Raw genomic sequence first — 16427 nt, forward strand, 5'->3', positions numbered from 1 at the left:
GGCCCTCAAAAAATGAAATCGAAGCAAAAATCGCGCGAGCGCGGAAAAGCTGCAATCAACTGGTGGTGGTGGTAAATGCGGTTTTCGCGGCAGGAAAAACCAACATCAAAATATGAAAAGAAATAAAAAAAAATGGCGGTAAACACGAAAATGTGAATTATGGTCGCAGGCCATCAGAAATTGGCACTTTGCAGATCTGTAACTGCCTCAAGGTGTTTCGTTTGATGGAGGGTAAGTGAAAAGTGCACATTTTTTCGCTTTAATGTCGGGTGGTGGTCTCGCAGAAATCTGATGACTTACTCACGATGTGGAATATGCAAAGCAATTTTTCGATTGTTGTGGTTGCTGTGGATGGAGGAAATCTATGGCAGCGAAGATCGTGCAGAAAAATGCCTTACCTGGAATGAGAGAAGAAAAAAAGGGTTTGTTGTAGAGCTTTCAATTATATGAAAAAAATACGTAAATAATAAACAACACATGAAATTCGGATGACTTTTCCCATGAAAATGCAGGTAAATTTACATTGTTGAAGAAAAAAAAGGTTTGTTGTAGAGCTTTCAATCATTGAAAAAATACGTAAATAATAAATAATACATGGAATTTGGATGACTTTTCCCATAAAAAATGCATGTAAATTTACATTGTTGAAGAAAAAAAGGTTAACAAACCTCAACAACAGTTGAGCTTTCAATTATATGAAAAAATACGTAAATCATAAATAAAACATGGAATTCGGATGACTTTTCCCATAAAAATGCATGTAAATTTACATTGTTGAAGAACAAAAGGTTTGTTGTAGAGCTTTCAATTATAGAAAAAAATACGTAAATAATAAATAACACATGGAATTCGGATGACTTTTCCCATAAAAATGCATGTAAATTTACATTGTTGAAGAAAAAAAACGGTTTGTTGTAGAGCATTCAACTATAGAAAAAATACGTAAATAATAAATTATACATGGAATTCGGATGACTTTTCCCATAAAAATGCATGTAAATTTACATTATTGAAGGGAAAAAAAGGTTTGTTGTAGAGCATTCAACTATCGAAAAAATACGTAAATAATAAATAAAACATGGAATCCGGATAACTTTTTCCATAAAAATGCATATAAATTAAAATTGTTGACGAAAAAAAAAGATTTGTTGTAGAGCATTCAACTATAGAAAAAATACGTAAATAATAAATTATACATAGAATTCGGATGACTTTTCCCATAAAAATCCATGTAAATTTACATTGTTGAAGAAAAAAAGGTTTGTTGTAGAGATTTAAATTATAGAAAAAATACGGAAATAACAAATAATACATGGATTTCACATGACTTTTCCCATAAAAATGCATGTAAATTTACATTGTTGAAGAAAAAAAAAGGTTTTTTGTATTATTTATTATTAACGTATTTTTTCTATAATTGAAAGATAGAAAAAATACGTAAATAATAAATAATACATGGAATACGGATGACTTTTCCTATAAAAATACATGTAAATTTACATTGTTTTCTAAAAAAAAAAGAAAAAAAAACCCACGTGCGAAAAAAGTCTCCTTAATCACATTAGCTAATCCGCTGTGTAAGCCAAGGGTGAAAGTTGTGTACCTCGCTGTAAATGCTGCTACTAATCCTTATCTAATCCCTTTCCAAGCAAATCCGAGCATTCCAGCGACCTTTTTTAAGGGGTTTCACCTACGGGGTGTCACTTTACGACGTCAGAAAACACTAATCCATTCGGAACAGCCCGAAAAGGGCGGCTTTAGTAAAAGCTACTAAAAGGCCCCACTAATTGCTGATTGGACTCACTGTGTCTGCGCGGCCATAAAACGACCTTGACTAAGACTTTAGGAGGGGTCTGCAATCGATTTCAGACACTTTTAAGAGTCTTTTTTTAAATTGCGTCGTAAAATTAGGCCGTGTTGCCAGCAGCCTCTAAAGAAGTGACACTTGGCGTCAAGCTTCAATTGTCGTTTGCCCCAGAGTGGTCATTTCTTCAAACGCTTTAAGGGGGCGATCAAAACAACACAACAGCTGAAAGAAAAAACCTTGAAAATTAATTTTGCAACGCGCTAACAAACCGTATCGAAATTAGCCATCTCTCGTGTCTGAGTTTAGTTTTATTTTCATCACTCTCTTCACAATCAACTCCAGCAACCGTGTTTTCCCCTTAACATTTAAGTGCTCTTTCACCAACTCTTGAAACGAGATTTAGCCTTGACGTTACATGTTTTATGGACGCGCCCCCCTCCTTGAGCCCTAAAAGTGCAACACGAATCATTTGTCACTGCACTCTTCCTCGAAAGTGGATTATGTCAGCAGCAACAATTCAAACCTTTTTAGTGGGCCCACTTCTTTTTGTTTTTTTTTTTGGGTGAGGTTAAAGTGCTCACCAACAACCACACCTAATTGGCCCTTTTTAAGGCGCTGGTTAATTTGACTAATTACAGTACGCTCGTTTGGACCGGGGGGCCACCCTTTAAAAAGTGGTCGGGGAAATTGGGAGCCACTTTTGCGCTTGGAGGGCCAAATTATGTCACACAAAAGTGGTGGAGAGCTTGTCATGTAAGGTCAGAGTGAAGTGATTTTTGCTTAAAATTGAGCATAATTTGTTGATAATGAACTTTCAATAATAATTTGATCAATCGATCACCATTTGAAGATGCAAACTAACATTCTCCTGATATGTGTAAATTCACAACTGTTTTATTGTTCTGCTATGTTTTTTTAGTCATAAATAAATTTTGGCTCAATGAGCAATTCTCCACAAAACCCAGAAATGGAATTAACTTTTTTTTTATTTGGCTCAAACTTTGTGAGGGCTTTCCCTGTAACCAAAGAAGCTATTTTGTGTCACTGGTTCAACCATAATCCGAAATTTTGGCAGTCTTTATACAAAAATGGTACATGAGTAATCGAAAATCTCTAACTTTTCAAGGAATTTTTCGATTGATTTGGTGTCCTCGGCAAAGTTGTAGGTATTGTTGAGGAATATTCAGAAAAAATAGGAACACGAAAAAAAATTTGTGATATTTTAATTAACATTTAAAAAAAAAAATCAATTTCCCAAAATCTGTATTATTATTTTTGAGATTTTTTGATATGTTTTAGGGGAAAAAAACCTGCAACTTTTCAACCATCGAGAAATATGTTCAAAAGTTCTACCATCGAGTAATATTTTTTTAAGCCATTCAGAACTATGGATCAAAATTTCGCCACCGAGTTATAATTTTTTTAAATAGTGATTTTAGTTGAAAAATTGGAATCTCGTACTTAAATCGAAAACTTGTAATCGAAAAGTACTGACCTATGTTGAGCATGAGCATGAGCATGAGCATGGTTGACTGCCAATGAGCTGCTACTCCGTTATTGACAGATCAGCTGAAGTTAAACAATGAATCAAAAATGATCAGTGGGAGCCAACCATCCGTTCACTGTTTAACCTCTGAAGATCTCTACTTTATTAGTCAATACCGGCGCCCTCCCAAGAAGCCTGCAGTTCAACGAAAGGGAGGAATGTTAGTCCGATAGTTGAAGTTGCAGACTCATCAAGCACACAGTTTTTCGCTATATACTTGTTGATACCGCATGAGACCGTTGAATCCACAGCATCTCCTTCAAGCATCACGTGATTATTATTTTTTTGGGTTAGTAGGATAAGGTATTGGCTTTTCGATGCCTCCCGAGCTACGATGCTATGGGGAGGACTTTCATAACAGACCCGTCGGCGAGCCTTCCGAGCAACGATGCTATGGGAAGGTCTTTCTGGTTAACACACAAAATCACTCACACACAATTATTTCACTCCACTATTAATTAATCCAAAATGTCAGTGCGTCTTTCGATCATTATATAGAAATGGTTTTTCACCATAAAAAATAAAACCTTATTCGAAAAAAATATACACAATTTACCCGACGCCGTGCCTTCCGATCAACGATGATATAGGAAGGGCTTTGAAAATCACAAAACAATTAATTAAGATCACAAAAAAAAATCACAAAAAACACCAATTACTCAACGAAAAACACGCTCAAGACACAAATAATTCAGAAAGGCATGCTATTATTCGATTACCACAATCACTCACTCCATACGAATAGCGACACAAAAGCACACAAAAAAATTAACCTGCATAATCACGACTTCGCGTCCCCACTTCCAGCGCACCAATGATGCTATTATTCGATTACCACAATCACTCACTCCATACGAATAGCGACACAAAAGCACACAAAAAAATTAACCTGCATAATCACGACTTCGCGTCCCCACTTCCAGCGCACCAATGATGCTATTATTCGATTACCACAATCACTCACTCCATACGAATAGCGACACAAAAGCACACAAAAAAATTAACCTGCATAATCACGACTTCGCGTCCCCACTTCCAGCGCACCAATGATGCTATTATTCGATTACCACAATCACTCACTCCATACGAATAGCGACACAAAAGCACACAAAAAAAAATTAACCTGCATAATCACGACTTCGCGTCCCCACTTCCAGCGCACCCTCGAAAAGTACTGACCTATGTTTTTGATTAAGTGCACCGTTTTCAAAATATACCAATTCAAAGATAAATTTTGTCCGAAAAAATACGGTTTATAATTTTTTAAATATAGTGCCCATGATTGTCCATTCCACAGTGTTCGGAATGGCAAAATTAAGTGGAATAAATTGATAACTCCTTTATTTGACGTCCTAGCCAAATGGTGTCTTCGGAAGAGTTGTTGTACTTGATAAGGGCTATCATTTGAAGTTATTGACATACAGGGTGACGACCTTCCAGGGTGCCAACCAAAAACTAACTTTGTTGGATGACGTTGTAGGGCTTTGGTGTCTTCGGCAAAGTTGTAGAAGAGAAAATTTTATGAAAGTTTGTCGAAGGCGCCAGCAGATTTGTAGCTTTTAATCTACTCGAGAAATACGCCATTTTTGCAAAAATGGTCCAAAAAGCACTTTTTTGGTGATAACTCAAAATGTTTGCATTTTAGCGGCCTACTATGTTCTGAAGAGTTGCTTATAATATAAAATTACACATCTTTGCCGAAGACAGCAAAATGTTTTGAGCCTTTATTGAGGAGTTATAACCATTTTTAAGTGAATTTGAGCCTATTTTCAAGTTGCTATGTTTTCAAAATGGCGCATTTTGGCCCCAACAATGCACCAGAAAGTACACACTTTCAACTACATTTCCTTAAAATATCTCCGTGTCTTTCGGTGTCTATTTTATTATATCTCAATTTGAATTTGACGGTTTTTAATCAATTTATTTATAATTTTTTAGCAAAATCTTATTGAAAACGTGGTAATAATCGGTAAATTGAAGGGTAAATTGATCGATTTTTATGGAAAATACATTGCCTATGCTAAAAATTATGACTCACATTTTAAAATTATGAATAAAAACTTGTTTAGCCCAAAAATAATGTAAGCTAAAATTTTAAATAATTGTTCGTATTTAAAATTAAATATTTCCTTTTATATTTGGTCACTTTAGAAAGGTTGTCGTTTTTTTTTTTTTTTTTCAAATTACCGTAATTGGTCCACCGGAACCATGTTACGGATATTCCGGGTTGGTGGCAGGGTGGCCAAATGGCACCAGAACGTACTGAGAATGTCAAATTTGATTTCCTGAGCCAAAATTGGTGTCGTTTGACATGTCGGAAGCCATATTACAATTGATGAAGAATTCGACATCCGTTCCTGTGTAGTCGGTTCCGGAAGGGTGGCCAATTCATATCCGTAGGTCCGGGATCAAAGGAATATGCCTAATATGTTCAGAACAGGTCTTGGAGCAAATTGGGATGGTTTTTCTGAAGAACTTATGATAATAATCATGATTTGTAGATTGGGTTGCATACCCGGACAAAAACCTACCCCACTAGGTTCCGGAATATCTCCGTGGCCAAGTGTCCGATTCCGGACATAGATTCTGAAAATAGACATTTGTCCGGTTCTTTTGAGGGGTGAACGAACTTATTTGGTCAAAAGAGGCCAAAGATACAGCATTTTTAAGGTTTTTTCGGTATCTCGCATCAGACGTTCGGACTGTAAGGGTTAAACCTTTGCATGGCATTATCTCAGCAACTAAGGATCGTATCAACAAAGTTCAAAAAAGCAAAATATAGAGAATTTTCTTAGACTTTTAAAAATATTTTTTTAAGGGGTGGGCCAACATGGGCACTAATTTAAAAAATGAATAACTGCGACTATTTTCAAAAAAGTTACATGAAAATTGATAAAATTTAAAACGATGCATTTTATAAAAATTTCACTAAAGTACTTTTTGATTGTAAATTCGATTTTAAATCGAAAAATTAAATTGAAAAATTTTTGCGTCCAATATTTCCATTTTTTGAAAAAAAAAAATCAGTATTGATTCAAAAATTCCTAACTCAGTCAAAGATGTTTTGCCCGTTCTGGAAATTTCTAGAAAATTTGCATTTGATGTCCCCGAAAACATATCAGAAAAAAAATAAAAATAGTTTTTTTTTGCAAATCAAGTTTTAGTGACAAAAAGTTAAATTTAAAAACACCAAAAATTGTTTTACCGTGTATCCTATTTTTTCAGTGTAGACCATATCCATACCTATAACTTTGCCGAAGACACCAAATCGATCTAAAAATTCCTTCCAAAGATACAGATTTTCGAATTTCCATAAATCTTTTTTTGTGTGGACAGCTGCCAAATTTGTATGGAAAATTTTATGGAAAAACTAATGATGCAAAATGGCTTCTTAGGGCATACTGCAGGCACCGAAAAAGTTTCAGCCGGATTAAAAAAAAAGAAATATTTAACCCTTAGAGACCCAAACCGGTCTCTAAAAGGGCTCCGGTTTATTTTTAAGAAATTTTGAATCTTAAAAAAAAAATGAAAAGGAGAACTCTTAAATTTTATGTAAATTTTGGATTTGATGATTTTACTTGTTACATGTGACTTTGTCAATGTTAAAAAATATATATTTTCTAAGGGTACAATTTGGTGTAATATCTAACTTTTATTTTTAACTACCATCAACAGGGGTGACATTGGGTCTGGGGGTGAGATTGGGTCATAGACACTTTTAAAATCAATTGTAAATTGTTGAAAATTTATAAATTAATTTGTATTTGATTTTTTGTATAAAGCTTTTTGTTACAAATTTTCGAAAAACCTTGCCTCCCCCTCGAACTCGACCAGAGCTGAGGGACAAAGACTTTAAGTCAAATTTGTACCAGGCAAAGTTTTTATCATATAATGTGAAAAAATCGAGAAATTGAAAAAAATGACAAAAAATATTGATGAAATGAAACATAAGCCAATAGAAGTAAAGTTTTGAGTACAATAATACCTTTTTTTTAATACCTAAACGATCAGTGCTCTTACAACTCAAAATTTGGAAAAAGAGTAAAAGTGCACGCCTGTAAAAAATGCAAAAAAAAAGTTACACAAGGTAATTTTATTGCTAAATCAACTCGTTTTTCCTCGGGAAAATTTAACTTCACGGATAATCGAATCACGAACAGATTTTTTTTCGTTGACTTGTTTTGGGTTGTTGTGCTCTAAAATGCTCTAAAATTATCATCTTTTTCCAAGTTAACCAAGATGTATCAGGAAATCAACCACTCAAATTTCATTTAAAAGAGTTCGCAGAACACGAATTTGATGTTCAAAGTGAGAAAATAAGAAATTTTCAGATAATCTTGCCCAAATATTTTTTTGTTGCAAAAAAATGATAAAGTTTATTTTAAAACAGTCAAACGTCAAAAATCAACCCGCTTACCCTGATAATTGCTATAGATTTCAAAATCATCCAAAATTATTGGTTTGTTTATCCAACCAGTTCCCGCCATCGCCATCACGACCAGGTCTTCGCTTCGGGGTCAAACACTGGTCAAAGATGGCCACGCGGTAGCCCCTATCGGGAAATTTCCTTCTTTGCTCAATGGAATCAGTGTGGGAAAGCCAACTATTGAATCATCAAATACCGATTTGCTTCGGTTGACTGTTACACAAAAGCCTTTTGACCACTGCCGACGTAATTGTCGATCTTCAATGATTTCCCACCACACAATGGAGAGCCGCCACCACGAATCGAACTTCGGAACGAAAAATTGGGCCCGATTATGTCAGATTTACGCGTGTCACGCGTGCCTAAAGCGGGGGCTTTTGGGCGGAGAAATGCGAGCAAGTGTTGTGGCTGGGTAGTGTGTTTTTGGGTAAATTACGTGTGAAAGACCCAAAAAATCGAACTCAAAGAAGAGAAAGGCTGTCTAGCGCCTTTATTTTTTGGGGTTTTGTGTGTGGGAAATTGTGTGATGTTCCAGAAAAAAAAAATCACGAACAAAAAGTGACCGGAAAAGACGATTTTGAGCGATGGTCACTATTGTTGCGTAATTGACGGTGACAGGTGCGTTTATGTTCGATTTTGGCCTTTTGCAATCCCGAACAGACGGAAATAACTTTGAAATAACATTTATTGATATTTGAAAATACTAGGCCAATACATTATTGGATGGTTACTGTAATAACAGATTAATGAAATTTAAGTTATTCTTTGAACACATCTAATCCGATCATCCCAATAATAGTTGGAGGTATTTTTTCATAACAAAAAATGTTATTCCACAGTTGTTTTGGCTTTCAACCAATATCAGATCAATAACAAATATTGTTATGATGACATAAACTGTTATTAATCTCTTATGCAAAAATAGATTTTCCGAGAATATTCCATAACACTTTCTGTTATTTTAACAGTATTTGTTATTGAAATGGCAAAAATTTTGTTATTACCGTCTGCCCGGGATGTTATGTCAGATCCATTTAAAGGCTTCTATTACTTTAACAAATTAGTGCAAGAATTTTGTTTGAAGCAATTGTCTTTTAATTTGCATCAAAAAAATAAGGTAAATTACTTCTACCGTTCACCCCAGTTCCGGATAATGCTTTCAGCATTGAACTTCATTACGACTCATCGCCTGATGCAAAAATAACCTAATTCTTCCCCGTGCGCAGTGTGAGTTGATTTCCGAAGGTTCGACCGAAATTAGGCGTTTTTGTTACTGTTGAAAATTAGTTCATTTGCAATTGAGGCGAAAATTACATCAATCTCGCGTAAAAGTTTTGAGGTTATGTTAAATTCAAGGTTATGAACACGCGTAAAAGTCATTAACTTTTATCGATTTAACGTTCTTTCACTCATCACCTTACCGCGATCGATGATTACAGGTTTCACCTGACCATTTTCACCTCACTTCTTCCAGAATCTTAAATCTTATCTTCGTGCATCAATTTCGAGTAGCTGACCAGATGTGCTCAAGTACACAAATACACACACTGTCGGGATGAGGTTGCACAACCACAATCATGTGCGCGCTATAATTAGAAGTTCTTTACCGAAGTTAAAGAAGAAAAACAACTTGAGCAAGAAGAAGGAAGCATCCATAAACCCCTCAACGAAACCCGCTAGAAATCATTAAAAAGCTCGACTCGTATGTAGATTGAGGGAAGGAGAAGCGCACTCGAACTTGACTTCAACTTGACTGGCTCAGACTCCCGAGACGTTCCGGATCATCTGCGCTTCTTAACCTTCTTCTTTTTTTTTCGTGAAGTTGAAGTTCTGTTGCGTCAAACTGAAGTTGGGGGAGAGGAGAAAAACTCCCCTTTAAAGGCGCACAGCACACAATGATTCAGCGGTTTTCTTTTCTTCAGCTTGAACAGTGGAGTTGGTTGTTGTTCTGGAAAACCACAAAAAAACTTAACGAATCTTGCACGGTGTTGTGATGAATGGTCGGCAAGTTCAAGCCCCATAGTTGGAATGACAAATAAACTGTGGTCCGGCTTTCTTTTTTTGTCTGGTTCGTTCTTAACTTTGTTGTTTTTCAGAAGTACTTGTTTCAGAAGTTTTTATCTCCTCTTTTATGAGGGTTTTCCTGTTTTGAAAGAGACCTTGGAAAGAAGCAACAAAGTTGCATAAGACAGAAAGACAATTAAGAGTTGAAATTCTGATAAAAATGCATTGACAGAATTACGTTTAATTACTTCTCAAAACTAATACCTCCTTAAGTGGAGGTACTCTGGAATGACATTTATCAAGCAATCCCGTAAACGCACCGAAAACATCGGTCGAGTTAGCATTTGCTGAATGTTTCCTCCAAAATGACAGCTGTTTGTTTACCACGCCAAAAGCGTGCACGCGTACACTGAAAGACTCATTTATGGGTAAATAAGTGAAATTTGTTCGGTGGGAAATCTACGAATGTCCCCCAAAAACACTAGATCCCAATCGGAACCGCACAAATTCCTCAGCTAATAACACTCCGCCACACCGCAGGAAGTCCCAACAAGGTCAAGTTCGAACATCTTGATATACCCATGAACGATCGCAAAACCGTCAATCAGCGGAGCTGCCGCCCCTCCGGGGCCACCAGTCATTAATAGAGCCTCATAAAAAAATCCGACTTCCATCGATGGCCCAATAAAACGGTTTTTTCGGCAGGGCGTCCCGAAAAATTATCTTCCGGATGTCATTTGTAAATCCCCCGGGTCGAGCTCGCTTATCCCAATAATTATGCGTATTTCCGGTTGAAAGCCCGGTCCCCATTTTATTAATGGAGCGGCGGGAGAGGTAGCGTTTTCTTGTTGTTGTTTTTGTGGTTACTGCTGTCAGTTCGAATCGGACCCTGCCAGCGTGATGTCCAGGGCACAGAAACAAAAGGTTCGAGATGGGTCGAGCGCAGCAAAAAAGGGACCACAAAGAAAGGGAGGATAAACACGGAAAAGAAACTTGTTTTTCAAAATTTCAATTAAGTTTGAAATGTGAAAATTTTATTGAAATTCGAGAAAAATTGAGATAATTTTTACAATTGAGTACTATAAAACATACAAAGCTAAGATTCGGTTGAGTTTAACCTTAAAAAACGTGAAAATTATTATTTTTTTAACAGTCATTTTACCCGTTTTTTAGCCTCAGCAAACGTCAAAATAGTGTGGAATGCTTAGGGAGCGTTCTTTAATTACGTTACGCAGTTGGGGGGAGAGGGGTCGATGGCCGTGTTACGCTAAAATAATTTTTTTTTAATTTGTATGGAAATTTTGTTACGAGGGGGGGAGGGGGTCCAAAAATCCTTTTTTTTGCGTTACGTAATAAAAAAACGCTCCCTTAGTTGTAACGGCAATTAACCCTATCATCCAATTATATAAACTTATATCAGTAACTTTAAACATAATCTAGGACAAAACGAAAATTACTAGCATAAGCATAAGCATAGGTGCCCACCCGCAATCTAGGACAAAACGAAAATTACTGCATACTTATTTTGACATGAAAAGTAGAAGATTTCAGTTACAGGTAAAAATCTACAATAAAAAAACATTTATTGAAAACATTAAAAAAAAATCAAATCTAAAATTTTGTGAAAATTGAAGAATTTCCCTCTCTAATGCTTTTTGTAGATTCAGAGTTATTTCAAAATTTGATTTTTGACGACTTTTTATTGATCGGAGCCCGCCTAAATGCGGAGTCTTAGAGAGCCAATCTTTCCTTTACACGCTCATTCATGACAGCTCAATTTTGAGTTATTTTCATTTATATATTGTCAGAGCATCTTATGGAAAGAGTTTAGCATGTTTTATTGTTAATTTATTGTGATAAATTTTGACGCTAAATTTATTTTTTGGGTAAAATTTTATTTTATACTGAGAATTATGAGATTAAAACTAAATAAAATTTAAAACATTTTTGAGTAAGTCTTAATCAAACTATGCATTTTTGACCTCTCTACGCTCACACACACTTTTTTACACGCTTATCCAAGAAAGCTCAATTTATTTTTTTTTGTTAGAGCTTTTTGCGGCACAAGTTTGTGGTTGTTATTTTTTTTAAAGACATTTTGAATTAATTTTACTTAAATATATTTAAATTTTACTTATAGGATCATACTTCTACTAAATTTATCCAAATGAGGAATCTTTTTGATTGAGCAATATGCATTGAAACTAAGTAATTTGTCCTTCAACCTCATTATTGAGTAGCTTTTGCAAAAAATCCATTTTTTTTAAGAAGCACTTTAATCTCACTCAAACGACAAATTTTTGAATTTTTTTTCGAGGGATGATTCGTCAACAAGTTTGCATGAATTCGGCGTTTTGTTAAGGTTCAACAAGTGAAATTCAAACGCTTTGTTCAAGAGACAATGAATCCCTCCTTTGCACGATTATACAAGATGACTCAGTTTTAATGTATTTTTCTTCAAATTTTGTCAAAGTTTCTTGAAAAAGAGTTTAAAAACAAAATTATTGCGAGAAAATGTTACCGAAATTATTTTTTTGGATAAAATTAAATTTAAAATTGAGAAACATGTAAACATTCTTGCGTATGTCTTGTAAAAGCTTTATCTAATAATGCTAACTATTAAATATCAAATTAAGCCTAGTGGGCACAAGTTTATTGAAATTTAAAACTCATTAAGGAAAAAATATCTCTAATTTGAGTTACTCTCCATGAGCTTGTAAAGGATGATTTTGTTGTTCTTTTCGAGAAACATTTTAACCTCACTCGAACGTCAAGTTTGTCATGTTTTTTTTTATGATTCGTCAACAAGTTTGCATGAATTTGGCTTGTAACACAAAATCTCATTACTAAGTTCAGTTAAATTTACTGAAATCTGTTCTGCTGAAATTTTCAGTAAATAAAAACTGTCTTGAATTTCAGTAAACTTTGACAGCTCGATACAAATTTCAAATGAAGTTCAGGGGAAAGCTAACTGAAAAATTTTATCAGTGCAGTTTTCAGTAAATATCAACTGAATATTAACTTCTTTACACGGTCATACAAGATTATTAATTTTGAGGTGTTTTCATTAAAATTTGTAAAATTCTGCTCTAGAGCCAGTATTTGATGCTTAGTTTTGATCGAATTCTCGGGTTAGTTTGCAAGAGGTCCTAAGCTTGTTTTGTAAACAAAGCTTTTTTATTGGTTCAATTAACGAATAAACTAGAGAGAATAAATAAAAAATACTGAAAAATTGAGTAAAATACACTCCAAACTAAGTGGAAACTAGATGTACACAGAGTAATTTTGGACAAAATTTGTATGAACATATCTCAATATTGGATAAATTTTTTGAGATTCAGTATGAACTTTTTACATTTCGAATGAAGCTGACATCGGTTTTGTGGATCAGGATTGGCGAGCACTCCAATAAGGCTTTTTAGTCGGAAATTACCAGCACATTCAAACCAGGGGTGCCACAAAAATAGTTTCTCAAAAGTTGCTTACTATGCGAAGAACGTATTTCGCAGAGACTCTGACAGCTCTTTGTTTACATTAAGAAAGCACCGGCGGCTGTGGCGACACGCTGACGAGGATTTATTACATTTTGTGTTAAATTCTAGTTTTTTTCACTTGGCCTAGAAAGCGAACGAAATTCTGGAGCAACATTTGAAAGGGCGTGTCAGCATTTTGACAGCTGGAATACCTTGGAGAGCTGGATTAGTTACATCTTCAAGTTTAGAAGAAAGTCAATTCATAATAACCATAATTTTTACAGTTTTCAGTAGATGTTGAAATAAGACTTGTTGGAAATCTGACCTTTTCTATTGTTTAGTTTAATTCATTTCATTTTAACGCATTTGAGTTCTAAGGTAACTTTTCAAAAGGACGCAAACTTGCCTGTTTTCGCCCAAAGGTTCGAACCCGAAAAAAAATCTCAGTTTGAAAACATTATTTTAAAACTCAAATTTATCAGTAAATGTTTGAGTTATGACCGAAAGATTTTTTTCCGTGCCAAGAAGCGCAATAAAAGGAATGAATGAAGCTGGAACAAGTTACGAGACCAATCAAGAACTTGCTCAATCCAAAGCAGAACTGCACAGGGCTCCACAGAAAACCGGTTCTGCCTGCTCTTCTTCGCAGCAAGATCAAAGGTCAACCACCACCGCCGTCCAAGAAGAACCAAGAGAAAAAGCACACGTACCGCCCAGATCTCGCCGGGACTGAAAGCAGCCTGCAGCGGCCGAGTCGTCGTCGTCCTCACCTTCCGGTCCGCGCAGACACTCGAGCTCGATCGTGTAGTCCCAGCACTCCATGCTGTTGAGCCGGGACAGCGAGGACAGGGACATTGGGGGTTCAGCGGTGGTGCCGCCGGAGGCGGCCGTCACCACTTGTGAACCTGGGATGTCCCAGAGACCGGTTCCGTTGAGGGGGTGTGGGGCGGGTTGGTGCGGGGACACCGGCTGAGAGGATCCGGAACTGGGTGGTCCCGGATTTGCGAGGGCTGTGGTCAGGCTGGGTGGCCCAGCGGCACTGTTGACACTCATCTTCATTGGATTGGGTGCGACCTCTGCGGGGGGGTTCTTAGCACTTTTGGGTCATCGCGGTCCGAGGGGTAATTAGATGCGATTTTCACGCTCCGTACGGAGTCCGTCACGATTTCTTTTGTCCGTCAACCGCCGAGACGTCCCAGGGTCGGATCGCGTGCAGCGCGATTACCGATAATCGAAGTCGGCGGCCAGCATCCGAGATAGCGCGGTAGGCGGTTGGAAAACCCTATCAAAGCAAGCCACTTCTTTTCACCGACTTTTCCACCCGCGAAGGGCCCCGGCCCGGAGGAAAAACTTTCAAAACTCGGCGCCGATCATTGAAGCCTATCGGAGACACGGTCCGATCCGCGGCCGCTACTGTGGTTGTGTGGCACAAAATTTCAATTTCGAGGTCGTTCACGTACTTCACCACTGCTTCATCTTCTACAGACGCGCCCCTCGCGCAACAGATCGGAGGAGGCTGCGGCGGCGAAGCCGCGGGGAAACATAATTATCGTAATCACGAGAAATGCTAGTTTTCACCTGAATTACACTCTCAAAACACTCTCTCGCGCGCGCTCCAGATCTCACTGCGCGATCGTGGCACCCCTCGTCGCTGCGCGACGCAAACAATGCAAATTCTTCCTGTCACAACAGAACTAGCACAACTGTCAAAAACCCGTGCTGGCTAGAACCCACTCACGCCCTGCAAGTCACTCACTGATGTCCCCAAAACCCCCTTTTCTTCTTCCTCCTCACCACGCTCACAATGATCTATTGTCAACGCCTACTACACCACCAAGCAAGCTTCTATTCTGTCAAAAACTCCTAACACCGTCAAAGCAAACCGCGTCCTACTCGTGCGACCGCCCGTACACGACTGGTTGCATTCGCGCGTCGCGACGCGGTACTGCAGTCACTCACCGCACCGTCTTACTCACCACTGAGCCGTGGTGAGTTGGCGCCAAGAGTGGAATGCACCTGGTGAGTTACGAGCGCACCTTTCGTGGGAAGAATGGCATTTTCGATGCGATTCTTTTCTTACCACGTGGAATGGTGTTCAAGAGGAAGACGGCGAAAATGAGTGCGATCGCGAAGGTGAGTGGAGAGGATCGCGGGGTGGTGAGTTGGGTGAGTGGTGAGAACCTCTCTTCGAGAGGTATTCTTGAAGTGTTGGCGGCGGTGTGGTTTGCGGGCATGTCTAGGCTGAACTTCTTTTCAAGCAGCTTTTTTTCCTTCAACAGATTCTAGTCTGAGTTTTTCTTAAGGGGGAGGAAGCTCAGTGAATTCTTTTAGCTTGTTGTTGTGTGACAAAAGTGGCATTTTGCTAGATGGAGCGCAAAAAAAGCACTACAAACAAGCGCGATAAGAAAAATGTCAACACGAGTTTGGTACTGAAGGTAAAGTGTGGTCGTTGGAGAGGAAAAAAAAATGTTCAAGTTGTGGGAGTGCAACCAACAATAAAGACTTGTGGTTTAGAAGAGAATCAGAGCCGGGTGGGAAGCGTTCTGACTGGGAGATTAATTGCCAGGGGATTGGGATTGTTCATTGAAAGTTAAGTGGTTGGTTGGTTTTGAATGTGTATTTGAAAGATTAATGGAATCATTAATCTAATGGTATGATGTAATGGGCATGATCATAAATGTCATATGCAATTTATTCACGATGTTTATATTATTTAATAATTTTTAAATTCATAGTTTCTCTGAAGCATTTTTTTTATTTCATAAAGTTTCAATAAAATAAGCTTGTGTAAGTAACAGCCTATAAAAACTCAAGACTGAAAATAATCTTTCAGGATAGAATTGGCAAATCATTATATTATGACAGCATGAGACATAAAAAAACTCATTTTTAAAAACATACATTTTACTCGCAAATTGCGATTAATCAAAGATGGCAGCCAAAATGGCGGCATTGGGTTACTGTAACATTTTTAGTTGTACTGGCAGTGCAACATATAGGTCTAATTCACATATTTTTGTCAATTTCTATTTTTTTAAATTCATGCATTTGAAAACATAACTTTAAATGTGTTGATTTTTGAATTGCTGAATTCTTGGATTTTATAATTTCTGATGTTTTTAATTTTGAAATTTGTGATTTTTTACATTTTTGAATTTTGAAATTCCTTAT

The 16427-nt window shown here is 37.0% G+C and overlaps 1 protein-coding gene across 2 annotated transcripts in view; it reads right to left on the reverse strand.

The window, feature by feature from the left end:
* The window catches only part of LOC6050468, an 85276-nt gene extending 70128 nt beyond the window's left edge, over window positions 1-15148 (reverse strand). The window contains exon 1 of one of the 2 annotated variants that reach the window (XM_038248939.1): window positions 13967-15148. In XM_038248939.1, the coding sequence (XP_038104867.1) occupies window positions 13967-14315 (349 nt within the window). In that variant the 5' untranslated portion in view covers window positions 14316-15148. The remainder of the gene's footprint in view (window positions 1-13966) is intronic. The other variant, XM_038248940.1, reaches the window with a different exon arrangement.
* Window positions 15149-16427: the final 1279 nt, after the last annotated feature.

This window comes from Culex quinquefasciatus, chromosome 1 (assembly GCF_015732765.1).
Source record: "Culex quinquefasciatus strain JHB chromosome 1, VPISU_Cqui_1.0_pri_paternal, whole genome shotgun sequence".
NCBI lineage: Eukaryota > Metazoa > Arthropoda > Insecta > Diptera > Culicidae > Culex > Culex quinquefasciatus.